The 13,295-nt window shown below is 29.8% G+C and overlaps 1 protein-coding gene across 2 annotated transcripts in view; it reads right to left on the bottom strand.

Annotated features, from left to right (window-relative positions):
* Positions 1 to 13,295, bottom strand: part of LOC143059422 (uncharacterized) — a 374,671-nt gene that overhangs the window by 172,387 nt on the left and 188,989 nt on the right. For both annotated transcript variants that reach the window (XM_076232911.1, XM_076232912.1), the window contains exons 36-37: positions 4,465 to 4,696; positions 2,135 to 2,251 (exon numbers count right to left, since the gene is read on the bottom strand). In XM_076232911.1, coding sequence (XP_076089026.1) covers positions 2,135 to 2,251; positions 4,465 to 4,696 — 349 coding nt within the window. The remainder of the gene's footprint in view (positions 1 to 2,134; positions 2,252 to 4,464; positions 4,697 to 13,295) is intronic.

Raw genomic sequence — 13,295 nt, 5'->3', positions numbered from 1 at the left:
TCACATTCAATAAGTATTAATTTTATTAATATTTTTTGCTTTACAGCTAATTTCCTAATGCTTGTAGAGTAAAACTTTGGTTGACTTGCTTTGTTTTATAAATGTTTATTCAAGCTTTGTAATTAAAATTGACATCTTCATATATAGGTATGAAAATCTGATTATATATGATATTTAAAATCAATTGGACGTTATCCCAATATAATTATACAAAATATACATACAAAGCAAGAAAGCTAACCAAAGTCTTGCTATACATGCATTAGGAAATTAGCTGTTAGCTTCAGTGAGATTGGGTGAAATCTTTATCATTTCTCCTTAAGACAATTTGAAATGAAACGAGTTACAAACGACATTGTAGCTTTATCATAATGTTATTTTTATTATAAATTATGTCAATTAAGCAGTATATATAAAATTTAACTTCAGTGCAAGATCGGACATTATTTTACGAGAATCATCCAGATATAAGCTAATCTCAACATGCATACGTTGCCAGTATATTAAAATTTCTAGAAATTATTGTTTATTGGCCTGACCTTTTGAATACTCAATTTTAAAAATTACATAAGTTCATATTCTAAGCGTAAGGAATTCAAATTTTCCAGTGTAAAGTTACGCAGGCGTACGACATTTGCGCCGATTTAAAATAAACAAATTGGATCTTTAATTTGCGCTGATTTGATTCCTTCAATAGCGTCTATCTTATTTTTTATCACTAGCCCCGAGACTATATTTGCTATACGAGTAAATACATGTATATGCAGTAAACTTAGAATGTAAACTAGTAATATATATATATATATATATATGTAAACAGTGTTCCCTTTATGCTTTAAGATAATTTTGGTCATATTGATCGAGAACTTCGTTTTGACACGAGAAAGAAAAAGATGGACTTCGTTGTTGGCAAGTTCCACAAGTATAGAAAAGATGAAATGACAAGAAAGGAATATATCAGACGTGTGGCATATAAATACTCGGCAAGAACAGATAACAGATCATTGTTTTACGTTTTTAGGGATTTTATTGCATGTATTGGTGTGCTTTGAAATAATTCATAACATATGTTCAACTGGCTGAAAGAGGTTTATATATAAAGAAATAACTTTCACCTATAATTTACCTGTACACAATCGGCACAAATGAAAGACAAAATCGGTGCAAGTGAAAAAGAAAGTGAAATGAAGATCGGCGCAAATGTAAAAAGCCGAGTTCAAAATTTTGTATATTTTTTTTTATTAGAACAAAGTTATTATAGGGTTACAGATAGTGTAGTATCTTTAGTATCCATTTGTGTTTAATTTCCACGAGATATCAGCGCGACGCTTAATTCCACTTTTCTAGGAAGACGTATCTTTTAAGCGAACACCATGTTGAAATCCGTAAAAAACGTGAAATTGGACGTTATAATTTGATATTTTTTTCATTGATCGAAACAACGTCATTGAGCTTTTATGTTGAGTAAGTTGATGCGCATATACAATAGGCTGTTTGGCAGGGGGGGTCAAAATACCATGGCAAAGTAAAATTTCAAAATATCTTTTCCAGCAAGTTTAATACATACACATTACTTATTGGAGAATTATAACTATATAAAAGAGTTAGAATGGCCAGAATTTTTGAAAGTAAAGGTCTATAGTAGGGGAGAATTTTGAAATTGACGGGTCAAAATAAGTAAAATTTTCAAAACATCTTTTCAAGCAAGAAAATACATAGAAACTATTTATTGGAGTATATTTACTATACACAAGAGCTAGAATTTTTTTAATTAAAGGTCTTTAGAAGGGGTTTCAATATACATGTACCATGGTAGGGAGGGGGGTCCATACCATGGCAAAGTAAAAAAAATTCAAATATCTTTTCAAGCAAATTAAATACATACAAACTACTTCTTGGAGTATTATAAATATATACCGCATGATATTTTGACTCTGGGTTCACTTTTTAGGGGGTTCAAAATACCATATGACCCCAGCATAATTTTGATTATTGTAATCGTCCTGATGACGCCACTCATGTGGTGAAACATATAAATATAATCTAGCAGTATAACATGGGTTTTGATGTATTTATTTTCTATAATTATATATTTTAAAAGTTCACCATAGAATTATCATGTGTTTTTCCTTACCTACATATGAGAGTCCATCAATGGTAGTGTATGTTGGTGGTACTACAGCTGGTGCCACAGCCGCTGTCCTGGATGTCGTTGTATCATCTTTCAAGGTAAAATGACGGGCCTCATTTCCTGTGCAAGATAAAATAATGAATCAAATTTCAAATGGTTTTACCTTAGTTATTTTTTGGGCCCTTTACATCTTGCTGTTCAGTGTAAGCCAAGGCTCCGTGTTGAAGACCCTACCTTGACCTATAATGGTTTACTTTTATAAATTGTAACTTGGATGGAGAGTTGTCTCATTGGCACTCATACCACATCTTCCTATATCTATTGGTTGCAATATTTTGTGACTAGTCAATGTAACAAAATGATTAAAAAGTCCAGAAATATGAGGAATAATTCATCATTTAATTCCATATTCTAATGCAATTAGGCATGAAACAACAATTTTAATTGGATGGTGACAGCAATCAATTACATAGTTGAAAACACTTTTCTGAATAACTATGGCAAGCCGTTCTCGTCAAAACTATGTTTAAACTCTTTTTGTTCCAAAAAAATACACACTGATCAGATTTAAAAACCTAAAATAACACACTGAGAAATCAAAATTACACACTGAGGTTTAAATAAATAAAAAACACACACTGAAAAATCAAAATTACACACTGAGATTTTAAAAAGACACACTGAGATGTAATAAATTGAAAAACACAAACTGAGAATTTCTAATTACACACTGAGATTTCAAAAATACACACTGAGATTAATATGCAAATCACTAATGAATATTCATGAGATGAATAATTCAACAGATTAATATCTTGATCTCAAGAACTCTTGTCATTATAATGTAATGCGATTCCTTCAACCAACATTCGTAATAAATTTCAAGACTTAACATTGCGCATATTCATAAGTTCATTAAGGCCTTACTACCAGTGCATCGGGATTTTTTTTTAACTAAAACCGTTTAAGCATGGGTCCTTTTTCAAAAGTCTTCCAACTGTTACCCTGATTTCGCAAGGTAATCTTTCATATTTTTGTTACGTTTATATGCTATAACAGACACTTGGGTAAAAATTTCACTGCATTCTTTGTTTTTTTTCAAATCGTTCCAATGTTTTCTTTTAATTTTAATAAAGTTTTTCACCATTTGGTTATATTTTGTAATAAGAGTAAGTGGGTATTTTTCTTGTTCTTGTATTTCTAAAGTTTTTTTTATAAATAATTTGGAACCAAATCGAAGAACTAACGAGTTCTGTCCCCTAGTTGTTTTAAGCTTGTAATAGATTCAGATTAAGTATGCTAATTAGATATGTGCGCATAAAAAAGTGCGCACAAATCTCAATGTGTAATTTTAAATTCTCAGTGTGTGTTTTCAGTTTATTAATTCTCAGTGTGTAATTTTCAATTCTCAGTGTGTGTTTTTCATTTTTGTTACATCACAGTGCGTCTTTATGAAATCTCAGTGTGTAATTTTTAATTCTCAGTGTGTAATTTTTAATTCTCAGTGTGTGTTTTGAAGTTTTTAAATCTCAGTGTGCTTTGTTGTTGTAATTCTCAGTGTGTAATTTTTAATTCTCAGTGTGTGTTTTGAAGTTTTTAAATCTCAGTGTGCTTTGTTGTTGTAATTCTCAGTGTTTAAATTTTTCGAAAAATGGTTTAAACATAGTTTTGACGAGAACGGCTTGCCATAAATAACTTAGATAAAACACTTTAAACTTTTAATCAGCATCAACCTTGTATATTATGTGTTATTTTTAAGATCAATTTGGTTAAAACTTAGCCGTAAATTCCATTTGAATAAAAATAAATTTACTTGATACTGTGGATTCATTTATCTTCGTTTGTACCAATTTTCGTGGATTGAGGAAAACTTGCATGTTCGTGTATATTTGTATGATTTTTAATTTTAGTTTCTTGAGTTTAGTATGACGTCCATTATCACTGAACTAGTATACATATTTGTTTAGAGGCCAGGTGAAGGACGCCTCCGGGTGCGGGAGTTTCTCGCTACATTGAAGACCCATTGCTGGCCTTCTGTTGTTGTCTGCTCTATGGTCGGGTTGTTGTCGCCATTCCCTTTCTCAGTTTTATTGATTTCATGGTTTTACCAATGCCTGCATACAAGTTTTTACCAATGCCTGCATACAAGTTTTAAATTGTCATTTGTTGAATATTTGATTTGGTGGAGCACCCATAGCAACGAAATCCACGTAAATTGGTATCCAACGAATAATAATCCACAGTATTCAACACTCCCACTGTACCCCAGGATATGTTATTGTGGCATTACATCATTAAAGGATTGAAGGAATATAATAAAATAAGTTTTATACCTCTTAATATACTTATATCAAATGGAGGACCCTGAGAGAAAATATCAGACAAAGCGAGTTCAGCTACTATGCCATTCAAATGGAAATCTTCATTTAAGGATACCACATAATCTCTAGGAGGTTCATCTTGTGGGTCAGTTATGAACTGGAAGTTGGTGGTTTCTAAAAACAAGCTGGATGAACAGGCTAGTCTCTCTACATGGTAAATGCTAAAGTGGTATCTTTCTCCTGACTGTCAGAACAAATAATTACAATCAAACATTTAGTATCAACGATGATGATGATGATGATGATGATGATGATGGTGGATTGAAATGTAATGCATATAATGAACGAGAACATATTTATGTGATATGAATTTTTTACCTATTTTGTTCTAGACACACTGATCAAGTAAGATTTTTAAAGTGCTAGTTAAATGGCAATTATAGTTGATAGCTGTTAGTACCCCCCCCCCCCCCTTGGCCCCTCTTAAGGAATTTCATCCAAGTGGTCATTCCAGCCTCACTTTGGTACAATGTACAAGACGTCTCAGATTTCAATAACCTCTTTGTTCCTTTCATGTGCAGAGTTATCGTTTGAAAATTCATATCTAGAATTTCATCAACTGTGCACATTTCACTTATTTATTCAACTTAAATTTGGATTTTTCGTATATATCGTGATTGCAGTCTATTTTGACATATCAATTATGTGCTGGTCAAGTTTAGAAAAGAAACTTTTATAAATATTGGAATTTATCATGGCCTCCAGACGTGTTAGGACCAGAAGCCATATAATTGACAATTCTAATCTCGCTAATTGGACAAGTTTAGTTTAAACATATTTATTTATAGTGGATTGGGAAACAAGTTTTGCAACTTATATCAATCCTTATTTTTCGTGGGTGCGAGTGCTTTCTCTCTTAACACGGGTCAGCCATTTATGGCCCCTTCCGACGGACTATCATCGATTCCTTAAGACCATACTTGCAAATGGTGTCAAGGGAGAGCCAAAAATTCAGTCCCTGAAATTTTCATCCCGGAACGGGAATCGAACCAATAACCTTAGGGTTAGTTGTCCGATGCACTAACCACTACACCACGGCTCTCTCTGGACAAGTTTGCAATTAAAGGATGCATTAAAGAAATTGGCATAAACATTTCTATTCAGTTGAATATAATAGTGTACTCAGAAAATTGTATTAAGGCAATGTAGACAACAGGAGAAACATGCAAAATGTCGTACAAAATAGTCCTGACTCTTCAGACAACCAAACTATTATCGTCACAAATAATAGTTCTGTAGACAATTCAAGTGGCGAAAATATTCCAGCAAACGATGATCCCAACCGTGTTATAGAAGAAAGTGTAAATTCAGCAAATATAAATTCTGCTTCAAATACATTGCCGCGGATTAATCGAGACATGTATACTCTGATGTCTGTGCATCTGTAAGGGGCAGCTTCCGTCCAAGTCAACAACATGTTGATAAACACTATAGAACTATGTCAACAAACTCTTAAACAAGTTAATAGCAGACAGAGTATGTTACAAGAAACATCAGCACCATTTTCCAATCTACAATCAGCTATGGCGGCATCCTTCATCCCCCATTTTATAACAACCCAAATGGCTGAAACGGCACTGTCAACAAACCGTCTGGTTCAAAATGACTCGTACAGAATTAAGCCAGTATACTCCGTTAAATCGTTTTGTGTGCCAGCTTCATCTATCAGCGATACGGATATGATTTCGCCGGAAATCAGACAGAATATTATCACAGGTAAAGAAGTGAACTTAAACTCCCTATCAATACCAAATTATGAAATGACTATTAAGAGGAAAACTTCAAAAAATGATGACCATGAGATGCCTAACTTGTCCCTAGATGAATTTATTATCGCTTTTGGCCGTTTCAAAAGGATAATGTGCTCTGCTTTTCCATCCAGGAGAGAGGAATTGGAACTCTTTTTGGCCCACATTGTTGAAACAGCTAAAATTTGGCCATACAAGTTTTTCGAGTATCACAGAATGTTTTCTGCAAAATGTGCAACTATGCTTCTTCAGCATAATTTTAAAATTGATTAGTCAAAGGGTGACTTTGAATTACGCCAAAAAATCTGTGCTGGTTTCAAAGTAAATTCCTGTTTTCTGCAGTTCAACACTGCATACCTCAGCTATGTGACAGATGAAAACCTCTTATCAACACACCATGTCCATTTCCAACACATCCAAAGGGTCAGAGTCTCTAGGCCTAGATATTGTATGGCATGAAAGTCAACAGCTATGTAACAACTTTAATTGGGATTTAAATAGTTCAGATTTCAATAACCTTTATGTTCCTTTCATGTGCGGACCATAGTTCTTGTTTGAAAAATTATATCTAGAATTTCATCACCCATCGCCATCCCCTACAATCGTCTTTGTTGTCAGTGCCTCTGGCGACAATTAATTTTTATAGATACTAATAGTAAATTTTTATGGACATGCTATGTATTTCTTATTATTTTTAGTAGCATTTTTGCATTGTTTATATTACTTACCTATCCAATGTGTATTTTTTTTTTATTATCCATGCTAAAGTTTGGATTTTTCTGTTGTTGATTTGATATCCATGCTGACGTATGGATTTTTTATGCTTTATTGTCCATGCTAACGTATGGAATTTATGTTTCTTACTGTCCATGCTGACGTATGGAATTAATATTTTTCAATCCATGCTGACGTATGGTTTCAACCTGCTTCCACTATCCATGCTGACGTATGGATCTCTTTATCTTGCCATCCATGCTGACGTATGGATCTCTTACATTTTACTATCCATACTGACGTATGGATTCTTCTTGTCTTATACTATCCATGTTGACTTATGGGTTTTACTTGATTTTTCTTTTCATGCTGATGTATGTCTCTTTTTCTTGTTATCTTATATTCATGCTGACGTGCGAACTATCTCAGTATATTATTATCCATGCTAACAAATGGTCTACTGTGCCTTTTACTACCCATACTGACGTATGGAAATTCTTTGTCTAAATACTTTTCATGCTTACGTATGAAATTTCTTATTGCTTTATTATCCATCCCCATGTATGGCCTGCTTGCCTTTTACTATCCAGGCTAGCGTATGGAACTTATGCTGACGTATATATTGAATTGATCTTAAATGTTTGCATTATTTAATTTTGTGCTTACAAATAATAAATCATATGTTTATTCAGTTATATTATACTTTGGTATGCCAATTCGATATAAATTCTACACATTAGCCTTTGTATGTTATTCCCCAAGTTTTAATTTTTATTATTTTATATTAATATGAAAAGGGGGATAACTCAATTTTAATTTCAAAAGTGTCAAACGGCTGTTAGTCCCCAGTTTTTTCAAGTTGTAATTTGTTTATGTAAATATATATATATATGTTGTTAGATTAGACATTTTTAGTTAGTAATAAAATGTTTCTTTTATCCTATTGTTGTTAACATAGATAGATTCAAAGTATGATAGAAGTGCTGGTAAAAATCCGTGAGACAGCAAAAAGAATAGAATTCGAATACATGTTCTTAGAAGCAGCAACAGTTCAAACTTGGCAATAGTATATTTAATACTACAGTATAGGACTTATAAGTTGGTATAGTTTGCTCAGGTCACAATGTTGTTTGGTCTTTAAGTCATGCAAGAAATAGTAATAGGTTGGTAAAGTTCCAATGATTGACTTTCTTAATACATGCATCCAGCTTGATTATTGTGGTATATGATATGAGACATTTGCTAGTTTGTTTGTACATGTAAATATCTGTAGATTGTCGTCATTTTACATTAGGAAATTACTGGTCTATAAAGGGGCACTTAAACTACGAGATATATATAAGAATCTGAAGTATGTTTTTGTTTTCAATCATTATTGAAAGTGACATAGTATAATAATAACTATTTGCTTTAAGCAGCCACTATGTTTCAATTTTGTCAAAAAAAAGCTAAGAAAACATTGATGATGAATTATTAACTTGCTAAATTGCAAGTGAATAACTGCGACCTCATTGAATCTGTATTCATGTGAACTTCAATTTTACCCCTTAGCTATAGAGATGGATAACACATGCATTAATTTAGTGCATGTTAAGCTATTTAAAGGACAAGAATGTCAACATGAAAGCTGAATTCAAAACATTATGATAAAAGAGATGATTTTTCATTTCCTATGGTTAATTATCCATTTTTAGATGGTGACGTTCCCTTGTCACCACATTATGGTGTTTATATATCTCAACTTGTACGATTCGCTCGTGCTTGTAACAACGTTTTAGATTTTAACGAGAGAAATTTATGTATTACTGAAAAATTATTACACTAGGGTTTTCGATATTACAAACTAGTCAAAACATTTACTAAATTTTATCATCGGTACAAGGACATCATTCGTAAATATAACTCAACATGCAGACTTCTTTTACGTTCAGGTATTTCACATCAAATCTTTTATGGTAATATTCTTAAAAAGCACAAAAATGTCAGTATTCACCTCAGAAGCTAATAAAACCATTAAAGAGACTTATTACGAAGGGATATAGTTACGATACTGTTGTCAGGTCATTAAAGATTGCATATTTTGGCTTTAATATTGATTCACTTATAGGGTCTTTGCATCGGAATTATACACATTTATTTAAAAACCAGTTGTTGGCATAACACGGGTTATGTTCTTCTCGTATATTTTATGATGGCATAATACTTAACCCCTAACGGGAGGGATTGTGCCTGATATTCACATGATGAAGACATAATCTTTCAATCAGTTTAGTTGAGGTCTTGAGCTGGCATGTCAGTTACTACTAGTAGTCTGTTGATCTATGTATTATTGTCATTTTGTTTATTTTCTTTTGTTACCTCTTCTGACATCGGAACCGGACTTCTCTTGAACTGAATTTTACTGTAAGTATTGTTATGCGTTTACTTTTGTACATTGGCTAGAGGTATAGGGGGATGGTTGACATCTCAAAAAACATGTTTAACCCCACCGCATTTTTGCGCCTGTCCCAAGTCAGGAGCCTCTGACCTTTGTTAGTCTTGTATGATTTTTAATTTTAGTTTCTTGTGTATAATTTGGAGTTTAGTATGACGTCCATTATCATTGAACTAGCTAGTATATATATATTTGTTTAGAGCCAGCCGAAGGACGCCTCAGGATGCGGAAGTTTCTTGCTGCATTGGATGCATAATGATAGGAGACTAAATATTTTATGGTTATATATATCTTCATGCTTTATATCATAATGATAGGAGACTAAATATTTTATGGTAATATATAACTTCATGCTTTATATCATAATGATAGAAGACTAAATATTTTATGGTTATATATACCTTCATGCTTTATATCATAATGATATGAGACTAAATATTTTATTGTTATATATACCTTCATACTTTATATCATAATGATAGGAGACTAAATATTTTATGACTATATTACCTTCATACTTTATATCATAATGCTAGGAAACTAAATTTTTTATGGTTATATACCATCATACTTTATATCATAATGATAGGAGACTAACTATTTTATGGTTATATATACCTTCATACTTTATATCATAATGATAGGAGACTAAATATCTTATGGTTATATATACCTTCATACTTTATATCATAATGATAGGAGACTAAATATTTTATGATTATATATACCTTCATACTTTATATCATAATGATAGGAGACTAAATATTTTATGGTTATATATACCTTCATACTTTATATCATAATGATAGGAGTCTAAATATTTTATGGTTATATATACCTTCATACTTTATATCATAATGATAGGAGACTAATTATTTTATGGTTATATATACCTTCATACTTTATATCATAATGATAGGAGACTAAATATTTTATGGTAATATATAACTTCATGCTTTATATCATAATGATAGAAGACTAAATATTTTATGGTTATATATACCTTCATGCTTTATATCATAATGATATGAGACTAAATATTTTATTGTTATATATAACTTCATACTTTATATCATAATGATAGGAGACTAAATATTTTATGTAATATATACCTTCATGCTTTATATCATAATGATATGAGACTAAATATGTTATGGTTATATATACCTTCATATTTTATATCATAATGATAGGAGACTAAATATGTTATGGTAATATATACCTTCATACTTTATATCATAATGATAGGAGACATCAGAAGGATAGGAAACTAAATATTTTATGGTAATATACCTTCTAGCTTTATATCATAATGCTAGGAGACTAAATATTTTATGGTAATATACCTTCATACTTTATATCATAATGATAGGAGACTAAATATTTTATGACTATATATACCTTCATGCTTTATATCATAATGATAGGAGACTAAATATTTTATGGTTATATATACCTTCATACTTTATATCATATTGATAGGAGACTAAATATTTTATGATTATATATACCTTCATACTTTATATCATAATGATAGGAGACTAAATATTTGATGGTAATATATACCTTCATACTTTATATCATAATGATAGGAGACTAAATATTTTATGGTTATTTATACCTTCATACTTTATATCATAATGATAGGAGACTAAATATTTTATGGTTATATATACCTTCATACTTTATATCATAATGATATGAGACTAAATATTTTATGATTATATATACCTTCATACTTTATATCATAATGATAGGAGACTAAATATTTGATGGTAATATATACCTTCATACTTTATATCATAATGATAGGAGACTAAATATTTTATGATTATATATACCTTCATACTTTATATCATAATGATAGTAGACTAAATATTTTATTGTTATATATACCTTCATACTTTATATCATAATGCTAGGAGACTAAATATTTATATTTTATGGTTATATACCTTCATACTTTATATTATAATGGTATGAGACTAAATATTTTATGGTTATATATACCTTCATACTTTATATCATAATGATAGGAGACTAAATATTTTATGATTATATATACCTTCATACTTTATATCATAATGATAGGAGACTAAATATTTTATGATTATATATACCTTCATGCTTCATATCATAATGATATGAGACTAAATATGTTATGGTTATATATACCTTCATATTTTATATCATAATGATAGGAGACTAAATATGTTATGGTTATATATACCTTCATACTTTATATCATAATGATAGGAGACTAAATATGTTATGGTTATATATACCATCATACTTTACATCATAATGATAGGAGACATCAGAAGGATAGGAAACTAAATATTTTATGGTAATATACCTTCTAACTTTATATCATAATGCTAGGAGACTAAATATTTTATGATAATATACCTTCATACTTTATATCATAATGATAGGAGACTAAATATTTTATGACTATATATACCTTCATGCTTTATATCATAATGATAGGAGACTAAACATTTTATGGTAATATATACCTTCATACTTTATATCATAATGATAGGAGACTAAATATTTTATGGTAATATATACCTTCATACTTAATATCATAATGCTAGGAGACTAAATATTTATATTTTATGGTTATATACCTTCATACTTTATATCATAATGATAGGAGACTAAATATTTTATGGTTATATATACCTTCATACTTTATATCATAATGATAGGAGACTAAATATTTTATGTAATATATACCTTCATGCTTTATATCATAATGATATGAGACTAAATATGTTATGGTTATATATACCTTCATATTTAATCTCATAATGATAGGAGACTAAATATTTTATGGTAATATACCTTCATACTTTATATCATAATGATAGGAGACTAAATATTTTATGGTTATATACCTTCTAGCTTTATATCATAATGCTAGGAGACTAAATATTCTATGATTATATATACCTTCATACTTTATATCATAATGATAGGAGACTAAATATTTTATGGTTATATATACCTTCATGCTTTATATCATAATGATAGGAGACTAAATATTTTATGATTATATATACCTTCATACTTTATATCATAATGATAGGAGACTAAATATTTTATTGTTATATATACCTTCATACTTTATATCATAATGCTAGGAGACTAAATATTTATATTTTATGGTTATATACCTTCATACTTTATATTATAATGATAGGAGACTAAATATTTTATTGTTATATATACCTTCATACTTTATATCATAATGATAGGAGACTAAATATTTTATGGTTATATACCTTCATACTTTATATTATAATGATAGGAGACTAAATATTTTATGGTTATATATACCTTCATACTTAATATTATAATGATAGGAGACTAAACATTTTTTATGTAATATATACCTTCATACTTTATACCATAATGATAGGAGACTAAATATTTTTTATGTAATATATACCTTCATACTTTATACCATAATGATAGGAGACTAAATATTTTTTGTAATATATACCTTCATACTTTATATCATAATGCTAGGAGACTAAATATTTTATGTAATATATACCTTCATACTTTATATCATAATGATAGGAGACTAAAACTTTTATGGTAATTTATACCTTCATGCTTCATATCATAATGATAGGAGACTAAATATTTTATGGTTATATATACTTTCATACTTTATATCATAATGATAGGAGACTAAATATTTTATGTAATATATACCTTCATGTTTTATATCATAATGATATGAGACTAAAAATTTTATGGTAATATATACCTTCATACTTTATATCATAATGATAGGAAACTAAATATTTTATGGTTATATATACCTTCATACTTTATATCATAATGATATGAGACTAAATATTTTATGGTAA

This window comes from Mytilus galloprovincialis, chromosome 14 (genome assembly GCF_965363235.1).
Source record: "Mytilus galloprovincialis chromosome 14, xbMytGall1.hap1.1, whole genome shotgun sequence".
NCBI classification, from domain to species: Eukaryota; Metazoa; Mollusca; class Bivalvia; order Mytilida; family Mytilidae; genus Mytilus; species Mytilus galloprovincialis.
Note: the sequence above shows the minus strand (reverse complement) of the source record. Positions and strands in the feature narration are given on the sequence as shown.